The sequence below is a fragment of the Girardinichthys multiradiatus genome, chromosome 13, assembly GCF_021462225.1.
Source record: "Girardinichthys multiradiatus isolate DD_20200921_A chromosome 13, DD_fGirMul_XY1, whole genome shotgun sequence".
NCBI lineage: Eukaryota > Metazoa > Chordata > Actinopteri > Cyprinodontiformes > Goodeidae > Girardinichthys > Girardinichthys multiradiatus.
The window spans coordinates 15,526,348-15,553,579 of record NC_061806.1 but is presented as its reverse complement, the minus strand read 5'-3'; the positions used below and the strand labels follow the sequence as shown (position 1 = coordinate 15,553,579).

The 27,232-nt window shown below is 38.3% G+C and overlaps 1 protein-coding gene across 1 annotated transcript in view; it reads right to left on the bottom strand.

Moving 5' to 3' along the window:
- The window catches only part of csmd2 (CUB and Sushi multiple domains 2), a 358,433-nt gene that overhangs the window by 271,777 nt on the left and 59,424 nt on the right, over nt 1-27,232 (bottom strand). The window contains exon 3 of the mRNA XM_047382994.1: nt 19,841-19,953. Coding sequence (XP_047238950.1) covers nt 19,841-19,953 — 113 coding nt within the window. The remainder of the gene's footprint in view (nt 1-19,840; nt 19,954-27,232) is intronic.

The following is a 27,232-nucleotide window of genomic DNA, read 5'->3' as shown; positions in this document are numbered from 1 at the left end:
TCCCAAATGTGCAGAATGTCTTGGTCTGCACACACATGTCCTCACAGAAACTGATGTATGATGTCACCACATCAGTTAGTTGGTTTAAGTTGTGGGTGAAGTTTCAAAAACAGTCCAGTCTGTGCATTCAAGCAGGCCTGTAGCATCTGCTTTGATTCCTCAGTCCACTTCTTAACAGTGTGAGCCGTGGGTTTAGAAGTTCTTAGTCTCTGTCTGTAGGTTGGGATGAGGTGGATTAGATAATGATCCGAAAATCCCAGAGCAGCCCTGGTAACAGCATGATATGAGTCCTTTAAAGTTGTGTAACAATGGTCCAGTGTGTTTTTGTCTCTGGTGGGACACTTAATATGCTGTCTGTATTTGGGGAGTTCTTTGGAGAGGTTTGCACTGTTAAAATCTCCCAGTATTATGATGAAAGAGTCTGTGTATTTTTTCTCCACGTCTGTAATCAGCTCAGCGAGATGTTTTTCAGCGGCAGAAGTGCAGCCATGCGGTGGAAAATATGAGCCAATAATTATAAATGAGGAAAACTCTCGGTGAATAAAACGTTTTACAGTTTATGGCAAATGACTCCAGATCAGGACTACATGTTTTCCCCAGCACTTTTATGTCTCCGCACCAACCTTCATTTATATAAAAGCAGATTCCGCCCCCTCACTTCTTCCCCGATAGCTCCGCGCTGCGATCTGCTCTGAACAGCTGGAATCCCGGCATCAGCAGTGCGTGGTCCAGGATGTTTATACTCAGCCATGTCTCGGTAAAGCAGAGAGCCGCTGATCCGCGGAGGTCCATTTTACTGGTGAGAAGAAGCAGCTCGTTCATCTTGTTACTTAGAGAGCGAACATTTGCCAGATGGATTGAAGGCAGTGGTGTGCGAAGTCCTCTTTGGCGGAGCCTTACCAGCACGCTTTCCCCGCCGACGCTTTCGGCACAGTATCCTGTTTAGTGCTGCTCGGATCGATGAAAGATGGTGAAAAAATCCCTGGAGAGGACTCTCTAATGTTGAGGAGTTCCTCTCTGCTGAATGAGACCACAGAATTGTGGCCCGACACCACAGTACTGTGGGTCGAAAAACATAAAAACACACAAAATACACAAAGAAAGAGAGAGTGAAGCTCTGAGGCTGCCATCACCGGTGCGATCTTGATGGATGGCTCACTACCAGGCTTTTCCAAATGTTGATGACATGCTGTGGAGGTAAATCAGCAATTTGATTCAGGTGTGATGGAGCAGGAATTCATTTAAAGGTTGCAGGCCAGTACCTCTGAAGGACTGGAAATTGAGAACCTTAAATTGCAAAACATAAATTAAAACGTATAATTTTCCTTTTACATTCTAGTGATGTTCTACGTTATCCCAACAACAACAACAAAAACGTTTCTGGTTGCAACATAAGGAATATTAAAGAAATTGAAGGGAATACTTTGGCATAGTTTGGCTTAAATAATGACCTCAACTCACTGTAAAAACTGTAATTTGCATTTTAGCAGGAATCAGGGATTACATGTTACCATCAAAAAGGCTACCACTTTTCTAGTCTGGCTATACAAATACCAAAGCATAAAAAAGATGCCATTGTATCAAAGCTTTTTTATCCATTTTGCCTACATATTGCACATAAAATTTGCAAGGTGAAAAGGGCATATGTCCCAAAGCTTTCCATCTGACACAACACGGCTTTTACTTTCACCATTATCATGCCAAATAAACACAAAATGATATTAATCACCTCAGCCTTAAATGTACAGTATGTTCATACTTGAATATACACTTCCACTCAAAACTTGATTTAATCATCTTACTCCAAGAATAATAAATGCACTACATACACAAAGTGGCATTGTGCCAAGCCGATGAGAATGGGAACAAAGGAAAACAAGCCTATCAAGCTAAAAAATAAATCAAGCAATTCTGGTGAAGAACCGGTGAGAAGAAAGGAGAAATAATTACTACTTGAGAAAGTAAAATAAATGGAGCCACAGAGATAAGTTCAAGAAGGAGAAAGCGAGGGTCAATGACTTTAAAAGACAATAAAGTTCTCAAATATAGGTTAACAATGGTAAATCGTCTACAAATTGAACACAATTATTACGCCTACACAAGCATGTTTAACCTTCTCAAGGTTCAACAATTGCTTTTCATTAACCTGATAGTACAAACACTCATACAGCATGTGTTAATATGCAGTTGTATTCACTATGTAGCACATTTATGTAAACACACACTAATTAACACATGGAGAACTAACAGCAGAGCAAGGAACAAATCACCAGTCTTTAAATATTCCATCAGCGGAAAAACAAGACCAACAGAGGATTATGTGTACATTGTTGCATGCACAGGTTATAAATGTTATTTGACAAATTATTACCCCCCCCCTCTCCCTCTCCATCAAATACAGAACTTCCCCCTTGTTTGATAAGAAAACAAAAAATAACTGAGCTTACTAAAGGCTGGACTAGGTAAATGACATTTCCAAGAAAGAATCAGCCATTTTAAACAAAGTGTTGAAAGATTGTGCCAGGGTTGTATAGCACTGACGCTGCTAACTTTTTCAAGACTTGAAATAAAGCAGCTAATACCACTAAAGTTGTTTCGAGGTTACATTTTATTCCTTCATCACAAAAGAAGAAAAAAATTGCTATTTTGCTTTGTGGAGCTTTTTGGGGAGATGAGCTCACCATCTAAAAAATGCATGGCACTGGAAGAGAGAGAGCTGTGCATGAGTAACAGCATAGCAAATGTGTCATGTGGCATTGCTTGTGTTTCTCTGACATGGTTTTTGGAATGCCCTCGATCAGGGTGGTCCAAAAAGATTCCCTGTACCTACTACCCCAAACTTTTGTATCATTACTGTATTTTTGCAGTAGGCGAACAAAAATATTTTATCACGATTATTTTACAGGTGCAATCAGTTTCCCCACGAAATGCATAGCTCTTATAGAAGAAATTTATAACACACCAAACATTTCCACAGCATTTATAACTATATTTTACAACTCACATTTAAGAAACATGTTGCTTAAGACATGAGGTACAGTGTGTCTGAAACCATTTTGTCTAACTCAAAATAATTTATATTAATTTCAAAACAAAACAGCACCAATTACTCTGCCTCCCTGAATACATACAGGGGTCGGACAATGAAACCGAAACACCTGTCATTTTAGTGTGGGAGGTTTCATGGCTAAATTGGATCAGCCTGGTAGCCAGTCTTCATTGATTGCACATTGCACCAGTAATTGCAGAGTGTGAAGGTTCAATTAGCAGGGTAAGAGCACAGTTTTGCTCAAAATATTGAAATGCACACAACATTATGGGTGACATACCAGAGTTCAAAAGAGGACAAATTGTTGGTGCACGTCTTGCTGGCGCATCTTTGACCAGGACAGCAAGTCTTTGTGATGTATCAAAAGCCACGGTATCCAGGGTAATGTCAGCATACCACCAAGAAGGACGAACCACATCCAACAGGATTAACTGTGGACGCAAGAGGAAGCTGTCTGAAAGGGATGTTCGGGTGCTAACCCGGATTGTATCCAAAAAACATAAAACCACGGCTGCCCAAATCACAGCAGAATTAAATGTGCACCTCAACTCTCCTGTTTCCACCAGAACTGTCCATCGGGAGCTCCACAGGGTCAATATACACGGCTGGGCTGCTATAGCCAAACCTTTGGTCACTCATGCCAATGCCAAATGTCGGTTTCAATGGTGCAAGGAGCGCAAATTTTGGGCTGTGGACAATGTGAAACATGTATTGTTCTCTGATGAGTCCACCTTTACTGTTTTCCCCGCATCCGGGAGAGTTACGGTGTGGAGAAGCCCCAAAGAAGCGTACCACCCAGACTGTTGCATGCCCAGAGTGAAGCATGGGGGTGGATCAGTGATGGTTTGGGCTCCCATATCATGGCATTCCCTTGGCTCAATACTTGTGCTAGATGGGCGCGTCACTGCCAAGGACTACCGAACCATTCTTGAGGACCATGTGCATCCAATGGTTCAAACATTGTATCCTGAAGGCGGTGCCGTGTATCAGGATGACAATGCACCAATACACACAGCAAGACTGGTGAAAGATTGGTTTGATGAACATGAAAGTGAAGTTGAACATCTCCCATGGCCTGCACAGTCACCAGATCTAAATATTATTGAGCCACTTTGGGGTGTTTTGGAGGAGCGAGTCAGGTAACGTTTTCCTCCACCAGTATCATGTAGTGACCTGGCCACTATCCTGCAAGAAGAATGGCTTAAAATCCCTCTGACCACTGTGCAGGACTTGTATATGTCATTCCCAAGACGAATTGACGCTGTATTGGCCGCAACAGGAGGCCCTACACCATCCTAATAAATTATTGTGGTCTAAAACCAGGTGTTTCAGTTTCATTGTCCAACCCCTGTATGTAACAGTATGACATTTTTTAATCATACATATTTCACCGCACTCTAACCAACACACTCAACATCTGTATTAAATACTTATCAGGGAAAAATTACAGTTTGCAACCAGAACACACAAGGCACCTAGTGTTCAGACATTTGTGTTTTTTTAAGTTTAAGAGAGGATACTTTTAGTGTTTCTAATTAGCTTTATTCGGTTTGAAGTTCAGAGCGCTTTGCAGGTTGATATGACTCGTATTGTGAAGTTTTGACGTATTGATGCTATAAAAAGAGGCAAAAGCCCCTTGCGTTATTGTTTTGGCTGCCGAGTGAAATCAGACCCTCGGATAGATTGGATGCTACGGCAGTTTCCATCTTGAAATACTGAGGTCAAAACTCAGGTCAAAACGTCTTCAAATAGCCGTCCCTGTGAACTTGTAGAGTCCGAAGTTCAGCTTCATGTAACACTTGGTTCTCCTTGGTGGTTTAAAGATACCTTATTTTAATGCCTGAGTATTTGTGACAGTGATGGATGATCAAAACACTGCAATTATTTTCAACTATACCAAAACTACTAATAATCGTTACAGCAATAACCATTTCACCCCAGGTACCTCAAAAGTTTTTTGCTTTTGTTTTTTGAAGTTGAAGGAAAAAACTGGTCAACTTTAAAACTACAATTTTTTTACTTTTTTGAAAACAAAGATTATTTACTATGCAATGCAACATGCTGACAAAAAAACTGAATCATCATTCTTTTATCAATTACAATGTTTTTCATCAATTACAATGTTTTTGTCATTGCTCAGGGCTAAAAATGAAATACAAGTTTGACTAATTGTACATATTGATTGAAAAGTCAGGTTTGCCTAGAATTAAAGTTGCAAGATAAGGGGAGCGGGGGGGTGAATACCAAAACATCCCCTTAAGTTTTACACCACCAAAGCAATGGAAGAAAATGCCTTTATTCCTTGTTATCCTACTCCTCTCTGCCATACTTAGTCTCACTTTGAGTTTCTGTTTTCCATGACCCATGTCCTTATATCCCCTTGTTGTTTTTTTTAGATGCAGTGAAGGTAAAACCTTTCAGTGTGGAAACAGCAGGGAGCACACTGGGTATTTTAAGCGAGCCACAACACAGACATGAATACAACAAACAAATCAACATTTCTGGCTGCACATGTAACCCTGTGAAGCACTGCATACACAATCTGTATACACAAAACACTAAATGCATCTGTCCAAATGCCCAAACATTTGTCTCAGTTTCTCAGTTTGTGCAACTGCCATGCTGCTCAATTTTCAGTTGCTTCTTCACAGTGAGACAATTGTTTTGCTACTTGTAATCAACATATGTTTAGTCATTACAAAGTAATGTGTACATCCAAAAGAATGCATGCAGGGGAATATAAAATAAGTAAAAAAAGAAAGACTACTGGGTCTAAGCATAAGGACAAACATAGCTGTATTAGAACACACATTTCAATCATATTGTCAATCTTTGAGCCTTTGCAATGAGCTCAAAGTGTGGACACAGAACACAGGGTTGAAGTTGTCCCATCACAGTTACACCTCTAATCCACCTCAGGGGTCATATGAGTGGGTTGCAAGGTGCAAGGAGAACAGTGCCAACCTATGTACCGCCATTATTCATCTAATCTAAAAAACATCTTTAGTGCAGCTGAATTTGTAACAATAGTAACATGGTGAAGATGACCTTAATAGGTTTTTATGGGTATGAAGCATTAAGTGCATTTGAGCAACAAATAAGAAAATAGCAAATAGAGGACTCAGGAACATAATCAGTGTAGGGGAATTGCCAGACACATATTTTGTGGATATGCTCTTGTCGGTGCTACATGGTCTGAAATCATACAATTGATCTTGTTGGATCAGGTTGAGTAATGAAAAATCTATGACAATTTTTGCATGTATTAGGCCACTTTTAATTGAGGTGTACAGATTACAGATGTCATTTACTTACTTCTCTAAACATATACACTGATTAGGCATAACATAACTTGGGAGAGTGGTGACCAAGCGATTATAGAACAGGGGCATTTTGGTCCAGCAGAGGCCACAAGTACCCTGGTTCGAATCCCACAGCCTGCCACTCTGGGTCCCTGAGTAAGATTTTTAGCCCCTGAATGCTCCCCGGGCACTGCACAATGGCAGCCCACTGCTCCCTAGGTGATGGGTTAAATGCAGAGGATAAGTTCTCCATTGTGAAATCAATAAAGACTAACTTATTATTTTTATTATTATGAAAACTGACCAATGATGAATGGTTATCTACTCATCGTGGCACTTAATAGTGGGTGGGATAAATGAAGCAGGAAAAGAACATTTTGCTCTCAAATCTGATGTGGTAGAAGCTGGAAAATTGGCAAGAATAAGGATTTGAATGAGTCTGTCAAGTGTCAAATTGTGATGGCCAGACAAGTGCATCTCCCAAACTGGAGCTCTTGTGGTAATATTTCACCCATAATCTAATCTATGAAAATATAACACCAGACAGCTACAGTAAAGTAGACATTCACACAGCTCCTGAGATCCTGCAAACCCTACCAAAGTTGGGATGTCACGAAGAATAATTACTTTTTTCTGCATACTCTACTGAACAGCAGATGTAATGTCCGAACGAGAGTTATGTCACCATTTGTGGAGACATAATTCTCGAATGGATGTGTTTGGGTAGAGTGTGAAACATCAGTGTGATGCAGGGATGTTGCTTGCCACCCCTTATCTGGAGAGCCAAACACACTGTCCTTACCACAGGCAACCCAATCACCCAGAAAGGATGTAATGGGGAAAAGGCAATGGAGGAGAAAGAAGATCAAAATAAAAACAGTGTCTTGTTCAGTCTGTCATGGAAATAACAAGCTGAGAAGTGACTTGTGCAGCAACGGCAACTGCTCACTGTGGTCTTTACTTATGTCTATAAAAAAAAAAAACAAGAAACAGTCAATTGTTTTGCAAAGTTTAATATACGTATTAGCATAAGGCGAGGAAGGAACAAAGACTACTCAGTCAAGTCCCGACCACAAAAACTGATGCAATTTTGAAATAGTATGACCACAGCTATGTAAACAGTTAAGTAAATTTTATTTATTTAGCAGCTTTCACAGATAAAAAAACCACAAAGTGCATCGCATAGACAGAGAAAGCAAAAACCCCACTAAACTAAAACCTAATGAGTCAAAGAAGGGCTTACTTGGTTGTGTTATTTGGTCACTTTTCAACACAACAATACGTAAATATAATTGTAATATAGGTAATAATATGTATTACTGCTCCATTAAAATGTTTTTATTAGTGCTTTAAGATTTCATGGCAAGCACAGTGCACTGCTTAAGGATTGATTTCCTTTGAACTTTCTCATATGTGTAACCACAAACTATGTATTTTAATGGGATTTTGTGTGACAGACCTGCACAAACTGTGGTTGAAGTAGAATAAAAGAAGTTTAACAATTTTTACGGATAAAAATCTGAAAGGTGTGCATTTATATTCAGGTCTTTGACCCCAGTCAAAAATACTTAAAAAAACATTTTACCACAATTAAAGCTGTAGGTTTTTTGGAATTCGTCTCTGCCAGCTTTGCACATCTACAGACTGTGTTTCTTTTTACCATTCTTCTTCACAATATAGCTCAAGTTTCAGTCTGACTCAATGGAAAGCATCTTTTAAAAAAATCAACATTTAAGTTTTGTTATAGATTTTCATTTGAATTTAGGTGTGGACTTTGACGAGGCTGTTACAACACATGATAATGCTTTGATCTAAACCATTTCATTTGGACTCTGGCTATATGTTTGGGGTTGTTGTCTTGCTAGAAAGTGAAGTTAGGCACCAGTTTTATTTTTGCAGGTTTTTGTCCAGGATTGCCGGTATTTAGCTACATTCATCTTCTTATTATTTCTGACCAGATTCTGAGTGCCTTAACTTAGCTGTATTTATACTACAATTAAATTGCATACATATAGACTGTTTACTAATTAGTGGACTTCTGAAGGCATCTGGTTGCACTGGATTTTATTTAGAGGTATCAGTAAAAGGTTGTGAACAGAAATGTACATCACACTTTCTAGATTTCTATTTTTAAACATTTGGAAAACCTTCTATCCTTTCCTTCCACTTCACATTAGCCTATACAGGTCCTTCTCAAAATATTAGCATATTGTGATAAAGTTCATTATTTTCCATAATGTCATGATGAAAATTTAACATTCATATATTTTAGATTCATTGCACACTAACTGAAATATTTCAGGTCTTTTATTGTCTTAATACGGATGATTTTGGCATACAGCTCATGAAAACCCAAAATTCCTATCTCACAAAATTAGCATATCATTAAAAGGGTCTCTAAACGAGCTATGAACCTAATCATCAGAATCAATGAGTTAATTCTAAACACCTGCAAAAGATTCCTGAGGCCTTTAAAACTCCCAGCCTGGTTCATCACTCAAAACCCCAATCATGGGTAAGACTGCCGACCTGACTGCTGTCCAGAAGGCCACTATTGACACCCTCAAGCAAGAGGGTAAGACACAGAAAGACATTTCTGAACGAATAGGCTGTTCCCAGAGTGCTGTATCAAAGCACCTCAGTGGGAAGTCTGTGGGAAGGAAAAAGTGTGGCAGAAAACGCTGCACAACGAGAAGAGGTGACCGGACCCTGAGGAAGATTGTGGAGAAGGGCCGATTCCAGACCTTGGGGGACCTGCGGAAGCAGTGGACTGAGTCTGGAGAAGAATCATCCAGAGCCACCGTGCACAGGCGTGTGCAGGAAATGGGCTACAGGTGCCGCATTCCCCAGGTCAAGCCACTTTTGAACCAGAAACAGCGACAGAAGCGCCTGACCTGGGCTACAGAGAAGCAGCACTGGATTGTTGCTCAGTGGTCCAAAGTACTTTTTTCGGATGAAAGCAAATTCTGCATGTCATTCGGAGACTGGAGGAAGACTGGGGAGAAGGAATGCCAAAATGCCAGAAGTCCATTGTCAAGCACCCACAGTCAGTGATGGTCTGGGGTGCCGTGTCAGCTGCTGGTGTTGGTCCACTGTGTTTTATCAAAGGCAGGGTCAATGCAGCTAGCTATCAGGAGATTTTGGAGCACTTCATGCTTCCATCTGCTGAAAAGCTTTATGGAGATGAAGATTTTATTTTTCAGCACGACCTGGCACCTGCTCACAGTGCCAAAACCACTGGTAAATGGTTTACTGACCATGGTATCACTGTACTCAATTGGCCTGCCAACTCTCCTGACCTGAACCCCATAGAGAATCTGTGGAATATTGTGAAGAGAACGTTGAGAGACTCAAGACCCAACACTCTGGATGAGCTAAAGGCTGCTATCGAAGCATCCTGGGCCTCCATAAGACCTCAGCAGTGCCACAGGCTGATTGCCTCCATGCCACGCCGCATTGAAGCAGTCATTTATGCAAAAGGATTCCCGACCAAGTATTGAGTGCATAACTGTACATGATTATTTGAAGGTTGACGTTTTTTGTATTAAAAACACTTTTCTTTTATTGGTCGGATGAAATATGCTAATTTTGTGAGATAGGAATTTTGGGTTTTCATGAGCTGTATGCCACAATCATCCGTATTAAGACAATAAAAGACCTGAAATATTTCAATTAGTGTGCAATGAATCTAAAATATATGAATGTTAAATTTTCATCATGACATTATGGAAAATAATGACTGGTTAAAAAAAAAAAAGTACTTTAATAAATGTTAGTCTAAAATATGCACACATTTTAGGTATAACTTTTGCTTAAAGAGGATTTCAGAAAAAAATATGAAGTTTAAAGTTTTTAGCCAGTTTTATTACTTCAATTCTAAATCTAAGCTTGTCCAAAGAAAATTTTTTAAAAATTGTAAGATTTTCTGTCCTCTGAAATAACTCACTGATTCTAATCAGTTTGACTTTAAGCGTGGTCACTCTAGTAAAGCAGCTCTGCTGTCTTTGACAGACACACTAAAGGGAGATAAAACGGTGGCTCAGTCTACCGTTTTTATCCTACCACACCAATCCGCAGCTTCAAAGTACTACATCATACAACCTGTCTTATCGTCCTTTCTTGAAAAGGCATCATTGGCAAGGTTTTCTCTTTAAACCTCTAGCAACGGAGTACTTTTTCAGCGTTTATCAGCTGCCCTCGTATCCCCACTGGAAACCTGACATTAATAACTTTTTCTTTAGATTTGGTCATTTATTATTATAGTTTATTGTTTTACCACTACACAGATTACACCAGATCCCCCTATTGTCACCCAGCTAGTTGTTCTGTAATATTACCAAGAATCCATTACCTGCATTAATAAAACTAGACGAAGTTTGAAACATATTACATGAGCAAACTCTAACACAAAAATGTTCAGAAATTTATCTTTTCAACGTCTTCTCAACCAAGCGTATGCCACTCAAATCTGAAATAGACATTGTGTCAAATTTAACACTGCAGATTAACTTAGGCCTCTGTAGCTATGATGTGAAGGTCTTAATTTTGTTGTCTCTTTTTTTGCCTGAGGTATGAGTTACTTCTGTGTTAGGTATTGTATATTGTGTATAATATTGTGTTGACTTATGTGATCAGTCCTGATACCTAGTGTTTTCTTTTTTGTGTTTTTTGTTCAGTCATACCCTCCTGTCAGCTTCCCTAGGCTGACTTACTCTGTTTTCCTTTTCACTTGACAAACTTCAAATCTCTCGGATGAACCTATGATGAAAATCATCTAAAATTGTATGGGACAGACAAATTGTATTTCAGGTTTCATAATGTTGGAATGTGCTGCAAAAATGGGCAGGTAAGTCTCCATCTGCCTTCAATTATTTTGGAAATGCATCTCGTCCACAAATATCTCATCTTCTAACACCTCTGTACCACAAATAAACTCACTTTAGACTACTTATTCTATTATTTTCTTTATGAAGATTTGGTACTAGATCGTACTCCAACATTTTTTATTTTACAGGAGATTTGTGCTCAAATGTAAATGTGTCTTATTTTCTTGAATCTAAAACACAAATCTTGTCTTCAAAAATCTATTCAATGCTTTCATTATTCACACTACCTTTAAAACGCAGATCATTACTTTGGTTTCAAGCCAATCTCGAGAATTTCTAAATTCTTCCTGCAGATATCCAGTTTTGCTTTAGCCTAGCTAATGCACAATACAGCACATTTGGCAACATCTATACAAATTGCAAAACACTCATCTTACTTCTGGGGTATAATAAATAAAAAAACATAGTTTAACTCTTGTTCGATTAAATAGTTTAATTAGATTGTATTGACAAATTGTTGTCAGTTTTATATAAATGTACAACCTGTTCAAGCTACAGTAGAATATACAAATCCACCACATACATATATTGTGATTCCTATATATTAAAAGTACATTCCAGATTTTCCTAACTAAGGTCACTGGCAGTTTGAAACCATGTTAAAATTAAAGGGAGTACAGCCATTTTCTGGTTTCAAACATACTGCCCATATTTAACTTTAATTAAGTGATTTAACAGAAATACTGTATTGGTTTATTAGTAAACAGTACAATAACTCTGTTTTACTAGGTTGTGAGCAGGAGAACAACATACACAAATTAAATAACACTGAGCTATTGGTCTTGACCCAGTTTATTACTCACAAAAATCCAATAATACAAACATGACAATACTAATAAAGTGTGATCTAGGTATTTGGAAAAACGACTGTAATATATGAAGGTGACAAGGTAAAGTTAAGAACAAACCAAAGGGTTTAAAATTGCCTCAATTACTTCTGCACATGCTGCCTAATCAAATCAATTTCACCAGAGGAAACAGTAACAATATTCAAAGAAATCATCTCTTAGGTGCTCAGCATGTCATAAAGCCAGTTAAGATCTCCTTTTAAATCTCAAACACAAACACACAATCAAGACCATAATTATTACCATTCGCTAAATATTTATTATTCATTGTTTTTAATAACAAAAAGGGGACAATTACAGAATTGAAGCCAAGAATATTTTTCTTAACCTCTGTCATTTCTTCCACTTGGAGAAACCACATCACTTTGGGGACAAACCTCCGTTTTCAATCAGACACTAACTCTCTCACGCTCCACTGCTCTCTCATCTCCTTTAGTTAGTCATTCCCCACCTTCCTCTCTCAAGCACAAAGCGAGGTGGAAGAAAAGAAGAGAAGGACCATGGATGGCTTGGTTAAAAGAAAGAGTCAATAATCTAGATCAGCTCTAATGGATGCATAAAAAGCAATGATGCTGCAGGGACTCCCTTAAGCTTTCATTGACTTTCAAAAAAAAAAAAAAAAAAATTATCACAAGAAAGCCTGTTTTAACATGCTTTATTTCTTTTTAATTAATAAAAAGCCATATAATTTATTTTGAGCACAGATATGGGGTGGAGGGGTGGCAGTGCATAGCTTGATACATGCAGAAGAGTTGGCTGAGTTATTTCTTCACATGACCCAGTTGGGAGGCACATTGATTATGCAACTGAGACACAGACAGAAAAGAAGCTTGGCAAAACATGACTTGATGATCATCACGGCACTTTATTATTTAGGAAAGAGACAGCAGGCGATAATGGTGAATATATCACAAAGGAGGTACTGAGGATCAGGAACAAGGTGCAGAGTGTATAGAGGAAATGGAAGAGGGAGAAATAGCAGAGTAAAAGATGCAATGGTTATGCACTAGGATTGCAGCAGCATATAAGAAGATAAGAGTGCTTTACCACTCCAAGCAGATATTTTCTGAAGCTTAGCAAATGTTTCCAATTCCCTTTGCCTCCTTTAGCTGTTTCTCCATTACTACAGATTAAATATGAACAAAGAGTTTGCAAAGAGACAGAGAGTAGAAAAAGAATGAATATGGGCAGAAAAAAAGAGTGAGGTGGGGTTGCCATGGTGACAAGAGGGAAAGGATTCAGAGTGGTCTCGCCCATTACGCAGTGTGTTTGGGAGATGGACTGTGCAGCACTTAGGCTTATTGCAGTGTGGGCTGAAAAAGAACATATCTAATATAGACGAGATGAGCTCACACCAAAATGGTGGTTGGTAAGCATGGTCCTAATATAAAAATATGTCAGTTTGCTAACATTTTACCGCCAAAAGCTTCAGTGTTAACAACCAATCACCCTGAAACATCCTCTGTGACATCTTCAAGCAAAAATACTAAAGGCACTTTCAATGCACACGTATGTACAAAAATCCGAGTACAACCACTTATCGTTAACAAACAATATTCAGCCTCCTGTCCAAAATGACCCCAATAAAATGTCAGAGCAAGACAAAATCAACCCACAAATTTTCACCATTTTCATGGCAGAAATTTTAAATTTTTATCCAACAAAATGAAAAATGACTTAAAACCCCCTTTGTCTTTGTGCAAATAATCAACGCATTTGTGATTTGCAATTTATTTCATAACTGACCACAAAACAGCAAAGGTAAGACAAGCTTTACAGTTTAGGGATTTTGTTTTTTGCAATTCTTTCGCTGCTATATCGCCAGGTTTTTCTCACAGGGATGGTGCAAACATCTTTGTGAAAAGCAGTGCCTCTGCTTTTAGATGATGTGTGAGGTTTGCTTGAAGTGGTGATGTTAGTACTTGCAAAAAAGTGAACGGGGCTATTTTTGTGTTTTTGATACATGCCCAAATAATTGCTTGGGCTTGGATTTTGTGTTTAGTTTTAGTTGCAATGCTTGATGGAGGCTTTTAGCTGGGTTATTCCCCATAGTTTTGGAATGCTACATGTTTGAATTGTGGCTCTTTAGTGTTCACATAGATCATCTATACAGCACACATCTTATGCTGTCCCCTGGAGGAGGGCTACCACACCAGAGAGCAAAGCCATGAAACTCACTTATATCTCTGGTTATTATAAGCAGTGGCTCACATCCAATGAGGAAACAAAACATCTGAAGAGAGGGTATAGAAATTTAACCTTATGCATCTTCAGCATTAAAAACTGGATAAAATATCACTTTCAAGAACATGAAAATACACTGCTCAAAAAAATAAAGGGAACCCTCAAATAACATCCTAGATCTGAATGAATGAAATATTCTCATTGAATACTTTGTTCTGTACAAAGTTGAATGTGCTGACAACAAAATCACACAACAATCATCAATGGAAATCGAATTTATTAACCAATGGAGGCCTGAATTTGGAGTCACACACAGAATTAAAGTGCAAAAACACACTACAGGCTGATCTAACTTTGATGTAATGTCCTTAAAACAAGTTAAAATTAGGCTCAGTATTGTGTGTGGCCTCCACGCACCTGTATGACCTCCCTACAATGTTAGGACATGCTCCTGATGAGACGGCGGATGGTCTCCTGAGGGATCTCCTCCCAGACCTGGACTAAATCATCCGCCAACTCCTGGACAGTCTGTGATGCAACGTGACGTTGGTGGATGGAGCGAGACATGATGTCCCAGATGTACTCAATCGGATTGAGGTCTGGGGAACAGGCGGCCAGTCCATAGCTTCAATGTCTTCATCTTGCAGGAACTGCTGACACACTCCAGCCACATGAGGTCTAGCATTGTCCTGCATTAGGAGGAACCTAGGGCCAACCGCACCAACATATGGTCTCACAAGGGGTCTGATGATCTCATCTTGGTACTTAATGGCAGTCAGGCTTCCTCTGGCGAGCACATGGAGGGCCATGCGGCCCTCCAAAGAAATGCCACCCCACACCATTAGTGACCCACTGCCAAACCAGTCATGCTGAAGGATGTTGCAGGAAGCAGATCGCATGTGACAGACTCTGTCACGTCTGTCACATGTGCTCCGTGTGAACCTGCTTTCATCTGTGAAGAGCAGAGGGCGCCAGTGGTGAATTTGTCAATCTTGGTGTTCTCTGGCAAATGCCAAGCATCGTGCACGGTGTTGGGCTGTGAGCAAAACCCCCATTTGTGGAGGTCGGGCCCTCATACCATCCTCATGGAATCGGTGTTTAACCGTTTGTGTAGGCACATGCACATTTGTGGCCTGCTGGAGGTCATTTTGCAGGGCTCTGGCATTGCTCCTCCTGTTCCTTCTTGCACAAAGGCGGAGGTAGCGGTCCTGCAGTTGGGTTTTTGCCCTCTTATAGCCTCCTTCACATCTCCTGGTGTACTGGCATGTCTCCTGGTAGCGCCTCCAGGCTCTGGACACTACGCTGACAGACACAGCAAACCTTCTTGCCACAGCTCGCATTGATGTGCCATCCTGGATGAGCTGCACTACCTGAGCCACTTGTGTGGGTTGTAGAGTCCGTCTCATGCTACCACAAGTGTGAAAGTACCACCAACATTCAAAAGTGACCAAAACATCAGCCAGAAAGCATAGGTACTGAGATGTGGTTTGTGGTCCCCACCTGCAGAACCACTCCTTTATTGAGTGTGTCTTGCTAATTGCCAAAGATTTCCCCCTGTTGTCTATTCCATTTGCACAACAGCATGTGAAATTGATTGTCAGTGTTGCTTCCTAAGTGGACAGTTTGATTTCACAGAAGTTTGATTTACTTGGAGTTATGTTGTGTTGTTTAAGTGTTCCCTTTATTTTTTTGAGCAGTGTAGTTTTCAACATCAACACCAGTTGAGAACTGTAGTTTATATAAACTTATATTTGATAACAATTATTTTTCTACAATTCTGCACAAGGTGAAGCAGTCTACTGAAGTGGCAAAACGTCTTTGCTTTCCAAAGTATGAAAAAAAGATATTTAATAGTTTTGCAGGAACCTTCAATGAGTTTCAGAATAGTTGCAGGAAAAGAAAAAAAAAAAAAACATAAGTCATCATCTAAAGATGCAGGTAAATAAAGTAGTCCTAGCTTAAGCTATGAAGGGTATAATTTACTCCATTTATAAACCTAGTAATGTAGATATGCTGAGAATGAACATGTGCAGTTTTGCTACTTTTTAGGGGATAGTAAAATGAGATTATGTACAAATCCTGTTTGCATACAGGCTTGTGGTTGTCCATCATACTTCAATGCAATGAAATTACCTGCAACAAACTGCAATGTAAACATCATCTACAAAAAGGACCAACATAAGTTTAACATACACAACCTAACCCACACTGAGCATAAGGAATAAAATGCATAAACGATACATCTGTACTAAAAATGAATACTAGAGTTAAATTTCAAAAAAGTATCATGAAAAAGTTTAATATTTTCTGTCACTCATTTCAGTGAAGTGAAACTCATACTATATAGATTTATTACACATACTGTGAAATATGTCAGGCCTTTATTTAATGTGATTTTGACGAGTATCACTTATTGATAATGAAAACCCCAAAATATTGTCTCTCAGAAAATTAGAATATTGTGAAAAAGTATTGGAAACTGATGGTGTCACACTGTAACCAGCTAATTAACTTTGATGCAGGTATTTAAGAAAACAATCACAATCACAATCACATATTGAATGCATACAAATGAACAAACCTTTCAGAACCCTGACATTTATGTTTAAAATAGCCCTTTTTATTCATCTTTTGTAATATTCAAATGTTCTGAGAGACTGAATTTTGGGTTTTCATTATCTGAAGTCATATTCATCAAAATTATGAGAAATAAAGGCTCAAAATATTTCACTCTATGTGTAATACATCTATATAATAATTCAGTTTCACGTTCTCAAATTAGTGACAAACAACGCTGAACTATTTTACAATATTCTAACTTTTTAAGATTTACCTATATGTGACATCAGGCAGGTATCATGCTTACATGATGGAGACATCCAACTACTTAAACATATTTTGTGTAACTAACTTGTGTATTGTTGAACATTCTGTGAACTAATATAAATCAAAACATAACAGCAGCCATTGACAGTGGCCTCCAGTCAAACAACCTTTGCCTTCATCAGCTAAAAGCAAAGTTATATCATCCTGTGGTTTCTCGGCTTCTAGCCAATATTTTCTAACCAGAAGTTACAAAGACTTCCTTGTGTTCCTTTATGGAACAACATAAATAAACTGTTCCCTCTAGCTGTATGTCTTCATTAAATGTTTCAGATGCAACATGTACTATCAGTGCAGAAATTGTGTCTTATTCACTTAGTTAAAGTGAGCTGGTCCTTTAATTTGCATATCACAGCTGTTTTTCACTCTCCAATTAACATTCACTGTAACCTAGAGGGCAGCACCATATGTCAGCACACTGGAGCATCTCTCTTTTCCCATATGGCATAGGTCATTGCAGTAGGTCTTGCCAGTGTCATGTGAGTAGAGAGACAGGTAATTACGACTTTGTATCAATTCCTCCTGTTGCTTAACAAACCTGATGTCTATTAGGTAGTTTCCCTTTGCACTGAAATTATCACACAAGTAAAGATCTATATTACTTCACAAAATACACTGTGTATAAACTGTTGATACTATATAACCAAAAACACCAGATCAAAAGTTTGGACACCACTTCTCATGCAAAGAGTTGTCTTTATTTTCATGACTATGAATATTGTAGCTTCACACTGAAGGCATCAAAACTATAAATTAACACATCTGGAATTATATACTGAACAAAAAAGTGTGAAACAACTGAAAATATGTCTTATATTCTAGGTTCTTCAAAGTAGCCACCTTTTGCTTTGATTACTGCTCCGCACGCTCTTGGCATTCTGTTGATGAGCTTCAAGAGGTAGTCACCTGAAATGGTTTTCACTTCACAGGTGTGCCCTGTCAGGTTTAATAAGTGGTATTTCAAGCCTTATAAATGGGGTTGGGACCATCAGTTGTGTTGTGCAGGAGGTGGATACATTACACAGCTGATAGTCCTACTGAATAGACTGTTAGAATTTGTATTATGGCAATAAAAAAGCAGCTAAGTAAAGAAAAACAAGTGGCCATCATTACTTTAAGAAATGAAGGTCAGTCAGTCCGAACAATTGGGAAAAATTTGAAAGTGTCCCCAAGTGTAGTCGCGAAAACCAGCAAGCGCTACAAAGAAACAGGCTCACATGAAGACCACCCCTGGAAAGGAAGACCAAGAGTCACCTCTGCTGCGGACGATAAGTTCATCCGAGTCACCAGCCTCAGAAATCGCAGGTTAACAGCAGCTCATTAGAGAACAGGTCAATGCCACACAGAGTTCTAGCAGCAGACACATCTCTAGAACAACTGTTAAGAGGAGACTGTGTGAATCAGGCCTTTATGGTAAAATAGCTGCTAGGAAACCACTGCTGAGGACAGGCAACAAGCAGAAGAGACTTGTTTGGACTAAAGAACACAAGGAATGGACATTAGACCAGTGGAAATCTGTGTTTTGGTCTGATGAGTGCAAGTTTGAGATCTTTGGTTCCAACCACCATGTCTTTGTGTGGCGCAGAAGAGGTGAATGTTTGGACTCTACATGCCTGGTTCCCACCGTGAAGCATGGAGGAGGAGGTGTGATGGTGTGGGGGTGCTTTGCTGGTGACACTGTTGGGGATTTATTCAAAATTGAAGGCATACTGAACCAGCATGGCTACCACAGCATCTTACAGCGGCATGCTATTCCATCCGGTTTGCGTTTAGTTGGACCATCATTTATTTTTCAACAGGACAATGACCCCAAACACACCTCCAGATGGTGTAAGGGCTATTTGACCAAGAAGGAGAGTGATGGGGTGCTGCACCAGATGACCTGGCCTCCACAGTCACCGGACCTGAACCCAATCGAGATGGTTTGGGGTGAGCTGGACTGCAGAGTGAAGGCAAAAGTGCCAACAAGTGCTAAGCATCCCAGGGAACTCCTTCAAGACTGTTGGAAAACCATTTCAGGTGACTACCTCTTGAAGCTCATCAACAGAATGCCAAGAGCGTGCGGAGCAGTAATCAAAGCAAAAGGTGGCTACTTTGAAGAACCTAGAATATAAGACATATTTTCAGTTGTTTCACACTTTTTTGTTCAGTATATAATTCCACATGTGTTAATTTATAGTTTTGATGCCTTCAGTGTGAAGCTACAATATTCATAGTCATGACATTTGCAACAAATAATATCAGCCTTCCCAAGATCATAAAGCTTTTTATTTCCACAGAACATCATATCCCTACAAATTTTCCATGTGAAAATCAAATACTCATAATCAAATGAAGAGTCCTTTAAGATACTTTTTAAAGAATAAATACATTAGTTAACTATTGTCATTATTGGTCTACTAAATAACAGAAGGATCCAATTAACAATACAAATATACAAGAATTTAATTTATTTTTCCATTGCTTTTAATTCCTAAGTAAAAAAAATTTAATAAATAATAACATTTTACACTGTAAAGGCATTTGAAATACTGGGCTAAAGATAAGAATTCTTTAGGTCTAAAAATAGATCTTATTGGGAACTTGCATGGCTTTTTTCAAGATTTTGTTAAGTTCAATTAATTCATGAAAGATGTATTCTGAAAGAAAAATAACCAATATCACCATAAAACATCTAACCACTCTTACCTTCATAAACTGCTTTAAATCCCTGCCCGCTGACAGCATAATCAGACAGCAGCCACAAGGTGAGTCTGGAGCCTGTACTAACAATGGGTGAAGGCAGCTGGAACCCAGTTAACCTGAGGGACAAAAAAAAAGAACAAACAAGAAAAAAAGGGTCAGTCAGGTGATCCAAACCATGTAGTTGATTACAAAGTTAGGAAATAAGTATCAAGTGGGCTTGCTTTGGGGTTCCCACCTCAATGCAAACACACCAATGTGTATTCAAAGAAAACTTTGTGAGAATTGGAATCATCCACACCGTGTTAAAATGCCATGTTCTCAACAAGACAGGGAGGCTTGACAGATATTGTTTCTTTGGCAAACAGAGTAACTGCAGAGATTACTTTAAAACGTTGAAACACAGGAGTCAGTGTGGGAGGTAACACTAAAACAGACACAGATCACAAAAAATGTCAGACTGAGTAAACAGTCACTTTTACCTATGTAGTTTTTTCAGGTATTAAATTCCATGTTTTAAAGACTTGTTTTTATCCTTAGTGTGAAAAAAATGTATATATAGATTTATATCTGTGTGTAGCAACAACACTATTTGCTTTGTGTTTGGATTTTTCAGATCTGTTCAAACCAAGTTACTGATATTTAGTATACATTATTTTCTTATAATCTTAACTTTTCTCAAAGCTTGGAAATAGAAAAAAAGGGATATGTATGTTTCTTGTCATACATAAAAAAAACTGATGTTTCATAAATTAAACAAGACATTTTAAATGCAAACAAATCTGATCACCCTGCACTGTTAAAAATAGAAAAGAACAGTTTGAGTTTTAATTGGAAACTAATAACTGTGATCATCACACATCTAAGATCAAATAACACATCAAAGATCCAAGAACACCTACAATTATGGAAAAATTGTTTCTGCCCTTGTACTTCACATTAAGAGTATGCAATTTGAATACTTTATTTACTGTTGTGTTATCTTTGATTTGCAAGTTTCAAATGTTTAAATAAATATCAAATGATGACACTGTTACAGGCACAGGCCAGACCATGTACCAGATAAAACCATACCACAATGTCAGGACATGTTATTAGGCATACTATAACTTTGATGTTAAAGCCAAGTTACTCAGGTATGCATGATACCCAGAAACCCCAAAATCAGAACACCAGACCAACACTATTAATTATGTCTGAATTGTTGTAATCAAATTGAATTGATTGGGAGTGAAAACAAACTGAAAGTCTTCTTTGCCATTTGACTGTATTATATTAAATTACAGGGATGGGCTGCTTACCGGTACCAGGTTAAACCAATTTATTTTTTCTGTGACATCACCATCTCATGTTTTCCTATTTTTTCATATTTAAGGATAAATAATGTGTTTGGTATTACAATTTTTATATCCTCTGAGTGCCCACAAATTGTCAGATAATTGTTAGCCCAGTTGTTTAGAAAGTAAGTCATGGCATGTGTTTCACTTTCACTTTCTAGCAGTGAGAATGCTGAACAAAGTGAAGCATCGAAAAAACATAGCGTGAGATTGAGTAGTGTTCTTATTGCATTTGGCTGCACCAATGTAAATGCAAATACTAAAACTGTTCAGAATTATCAATACTTTTTTAATGACTTACTACTTTCATGACATTTAACAGACTTAATAAACTAGGAGCACAGCTGTAGAACAGTTGTAGCATGTTGTATTTAAAACCACCACACATTGCTGTGTTTCAGTAACCAACTGTGTGGAACAAATTGTGGACTACAATAGTATCCGTCCTTGTGGTTAAATGTGAAATTTCAATCGGTTGAGGGATACTTATTAATAAATAATTGTTCAAAATCAACAGTGTAGTCAGTGGTGCTGTCACACCTCGTCTTCTCTCAGAAATATATATTTTTAAAAGATCCAAATTAAAAGGACATATATTTATTTTAGCTGATTTGTCTGCTGAGCTTCTATTTTAAACTTGGAAATTTTATACATTCAAATGTGTTTCTTAATGCTCCTTTTTTGTTGCAGACAACAGGAATAAATGAAATGAGTAAATACACATTTTATTTTGTATGATTGTTTAATAAAATGCTACACCAGTCTTCTTTATTTAAAAAAAAATACACGACCTCATTTAGGGTAAACCTGGACAGATCTGATAGTAGCACTCATAGTAGTACTTTATCAAGTCTAAGGACTCCAAAGCACTTTACACTACAATCAGTCATCCACGCACTCATCCACACATTCACACACCAACAATGGTAAGCTACACTGTAGCCACAGCTGCCCTGGGGCAGACAGACAGAAGTGGGGCTGTCATACAATCGGCACCACTATGCCCTCTGACCATCAGACAAGGCGAGTGAAGCGACTGAGCGGGCATTTGAACTGGCAGTTGGAACTACATGGGGGGAATTCTCTTTACTGTTAAATTTCCCACAGCTTTCATATTGCCTTGCAAAAAATATCCTTCAACTTTACCATCTTACAACAAAAAAATTCAATACATTTTATATTTTATGTTACTGATCGATACAAAGTTGCAGATGTGCATTTGTATTCAGTCCCCTTGAGTCAATAGTTTGTAGAACCCCCTTGGTATGACTCTACCACCTTTCCAAAGGATAGTTGATGGCACAGTGAACAGTAATTTTAAAGTTTTGCCACAGATCTCTTGTGTGTTGACCTAAAATATTTCATTGTAACTGGCAGTGTGGCAGTGTGTTAGGTGTCATTGTCCTTCTGAAAGGTAAACCTCTACATCACTCTAAAGTTTTCTGTCGCATCTAACCAGTTTTCCTTAGGATTGCCCTGTATTCAGCTCCATCTTCCCATCAACTCTTACCAGCTTTCCTATTTCTTTCTGCCAGTAACCATGAGGGTCAGATTTGCAGTGTGCCAAACTAATAGCTGTCATGTCAAGACATTCTAGCACCTGAGCTGTGGATCTCTGCACCTGCTACAGAGTTACCCTGGGATTATTGGCTGCTTCTATGATTAATGCTTTGGTCTTGCCTTGCCTTGCTTGGTCTATCAATTTAGGGGGATGGCCATATCTTGGCTTGTTTGCAGGTGTTCCATATTTCCAATGATGGACTGTACTAGAGAGGGCTCAGTGAATTATTCAGGGCTTGCTTTAAATTATCCACAACTGTGTTATTTGGTCTTCATGATGCTGTTTCTCCACTAAAGTTTCTAAAACACATCTAAAGTTTTTTTTTTGTTTGTTTTTTTAAAGACACCTGTATTTACTCTGAGATTAAATTTCACCAAGGTGTAATCAAATTTCTAACTAAGGTAGTTCTTAAGGTGATTGATTTTGCCAAGTTTTTATTTAGAGGTATCAAAGTAAGAAAGGGGAATACATATGCAAACATTTGACATGTTAATAAACAAAAGATATTAGACAACCATTAACCATTTCCCTTCCACTTAATCATACTAGTAGGTCTGTCCTATAAAACATCAATAAAATACTGTACATTGAAATTTATTAATGTGCAGCTTCAAAACATTAAAACGTTCGAGAGGTATGAATATTTCTGTAAGGTGCTGTATGTCAAAAAGTATTATTTTTGTGCTCAATTTAACTGAAAAGCCATGCCATGTATACTTCTGTGTATAATTCATGCTTACTTTGGTGACAACGTATACATTGAACATAATTTAAAAAGACCTATTTGCTGTCATTTTGCACTTTGGTTTAATCCAAATTCAAACCGTGTCATTTTAGACCTTTTCAGAGATCCTTCCATTTGAGTATCAGTCTAAGACTAATACAAAATCTGTTATCTTTAATTATAATATTGCTAATTAACGCAACAGCCCAATTACTCCAAATTAGTCTGTTTTTTTTTTTTTAAATAACAATATCACAGCCACTTTAGCTAAATCATAATCAGTAAAACACTATGTCAAAAAAAAAAAATGGCCCAGTAAAAAAAAAAACTTCTTGTAAATACAATGGGATTTGTAAAAGCAAGACCAAAAAGAACCACCAAAGTATCATAGCCATTTTTCAAAAGGTACTAATAATAAATCAATAATAATTAGCATATCTCACATCATGTGGCAAACCAGTGATATAATTTTAGCAAAGAGCCTCTTCGTGTTGGGACAACTTTTCACCACAGCTTTGCCTTTTTCAGCTATTAAAACAATTTACCACCCACATAGCTGCAGATCTGTTACAACCACACACATACACAGGCGAATGGAGAGGCAGGTCTCCACCGCTCATCTATTTTCAGTCATTACAAACTGAGCTGTCTGTGCATGGGCATCGCCGTAACCAATCTAAATCCTGATGTACATATTCTAACAAAGCACAGTGTTGCTTTCCCTACTCAACTCGTCCTTAAAATTTCCCTTCCTAAATGTCACTTTCATTTTTTTCCCCTTTGCAACATGTGGTCTGTTTCTCATTGCATGCATTTTGCATCCTATATAATGTATTGCATTCCACTTTGTTATTTCTAAATATTAAAAGGGGTTTAATCCTTAAGTGTCACAGTGGAGGAAAAAAAAACAAGTCTCCAAAACACCAGCTTAGGGATGATAAATTACGCTAAAAAGCAGAAGAGACGCAAATGCACGCCTGATTTCACCCCTTTGTGGAAGATTGTCACGGTAGGATATCGGCTAAACGATAGCACACATGTTCATGCAAATGGCCCTTTCACCTGATCACAAATTGAGTTGGAAAGCAGCCATCTTGGTTCAGTTGCAACAGCACTGTGGGAAAAGGGGATTTGATAGAGGGTGTAATGCAGAGCCCGAGGAGAAGGGGTGGTCAACAAACTGGGAGGGATTCTTGCAGCATCCAAATAGCGATCATCTGGTATGAGCCAGATATGGCCCTGAATCACATGCCAAACGCTGATAAAACTGGAGATACACAGACGCTGGTTTAATGTGTAAAGGGCTGGAAAAATTAAATTTTGTTTTGCGATATGGGCCACAGCAATCTGTGGTATGCAGACAATTTTGTGAAAAGTAAAAAAATAAAAACTGGCCTGGGACTTCGCTGCTATTGAGGAAACGTTGCAAGAAAATGTTGATACTGCAACAGACAAACAATGGATTTGCTGCACATGTCTCGAGTGAGCCGCAAAGTGATGAAGAGAAGGAAAAAAAAGAGAGGCAAAGAGAAATTAAAAAAGTTCTCAAAAACAGCACAGTTCTAGGAAATCATTGGTTGTTTCTATTATGAAGACAGCTGAGTAATGGCTAAAATGTGGTTCTCCAAAGAAAAGAACAGGTGTATATTTATGTGTGCAACCACACCAGCATTATGGGTCTGTTTTTTAAAAGGTTTGCATGTACTGGAACTGGATTGCGTGCAAAAAGCTGATCTACAAATCAGGTGTAAAATGAGTGGAACAGCGGATGCAAGCCTTTTAGTGTGTTTACGTTCATGAATATGCAAAACATATGCTGATCACCAGAACGCGCAAATTTATGGAGAAGGATATGCAAATGTAATTCTTTACCACCCGTAACAGGATTTATCAAACCTAAAATGGATTACGAGTGCAGTTTCTGAGTCTATATTTAACACATTTGAAAGGCAGGTGTAAACTGGCAAAAATGTCTATAGTCATTGTGGACATAGATACAACAGATGGCAAAGAGAGTGAAACGTCTTTGCACGAGCCAAGATATTTTTACTGTCAAACAAAAATAGTAGAGATATCATCTATCTAGCAATGCCATTTTAAGCTGCAGCATTCTCTTTGTAGATCACCCGCAACATGCACACTTATTGGAGTGCAGTTTCTTTTTACACAAGCTATTTAGCGCTCCTTATTTGTAATCTTTGAAGATCAGGCCATACAGTGCCTTGCGAAAGTATTCGGCACCCTTGAACTTTTCAACCTCTTGCCACATTTCAGGCTTCAAACATAAAGATATAAAATTCAAATTTTTTGTGAAGAATCAACAACGAGTGGGACACAATCATGAAATGGAATGAAATTTATTGGATGTGTCAAACGTTTTAAACAAATAAGAAACTGAAAAGTGGCGTGTGCCATATTATTCGGCCCCTTTACTTTCAGTGCTGCAAACTCACTCCAGAAGTTCAGTGAGGATCTCTGAATGATCCAATGTTGTCCCAAATGACTGATGATGATTGATTCTTCACAAAAAATTTGAATTTTATATCTTTATGTTTGAAGCCTGAAATGTGGCAAAAGGTTTAAAAGTTCAAGGGGGCCGAATACTTTCACAAGGCACTGTATGTGTGAGTGCAAGTCTTAGCATAAAGTGCATTCATGTTGTGTGTGGAAAGAGCAGAGGTCCATTAAGAAGAGTTTCCACCTGACTGGCCTTAAAGTCATCTCAATGAAGAACTTCAGCTTCCAATTAGCCCACCTTTACCTATGGGAATGGGAGACAGATCTTGGAGCAAGAGAGTAAAAGTGAAGCCATGAGAGCTGAGAGAAAGAGTGGAGATGGAGCCACAACCTTTATGAATACGGTTACTCAGAGCAGCCATGCTTTTTTGTCCCATTCAGTGATTAATGCTTTCCTCACCAAGCCTGTCAGTTCCTTTTCAAAAAGGTCTTGGTAGGATTGGAAGTATGCCATACTCTTTCTATTTTGGCATTATGGATTAAACAGTGCTCCCTGAAATGTTCAATGACATAGGTAGATTAAATCTGCTGCTTATGTAACTTCTGAAGGCAGTTATTTACACTGGATTTGATTAGGGTTATCAAATTCAAAAGAAGCTTCAACCTTTAAAGAATCTGTCCCACTTTTAATTTCCTCATTATCACTGAAAAGCACAGTGGAAGGCAATAATTCTGTTTCTGCCCCTTCACAAATTGATTATTTTGTTCATAGTGTTTCTTCATAATTGCGTGATGCATTAGACAATGCAGCCCCCTTGAAAAAGAAGGTAATCATTAAGAGGAGGCTAGCTCCTTGGTTTAATTCAGAGCTGCGTACTTTAAAGCACAATGTCAGAAAATTGGAGAGAAAATGGCACTCTACACACCTAGAGGATTCCTACTTGATCTGGAAAAATAGCCTACTGTTGTACAAAAAGACACTTCGCCAAGCTAGAACAGCTTATTTCTCATCATTAATAGAAGAGAACAAGAATAATCCTAGGTTTCTCTTTAGTACAGTTGCTAAACTTACACAGAGTCATAGCTCTGTTGAGCCATCCATTCCCTTAGCTCTTAGCAGCCATGACTTTATGGGATTCTTCTTAAATAAAATTGATTATATTAAAAAGAAAATCTTTGACATACTCCCGAAGATGATTACTTCATCCTCAGCAAGTGAGATAGCATTGGAAATAACTGCAGAACCTGATTTGTGTTTGGACTGTTTTGATCCTGTGAAGCTTCTTGAGTTATCAGAAATATTAGCTTCATCTAAACCT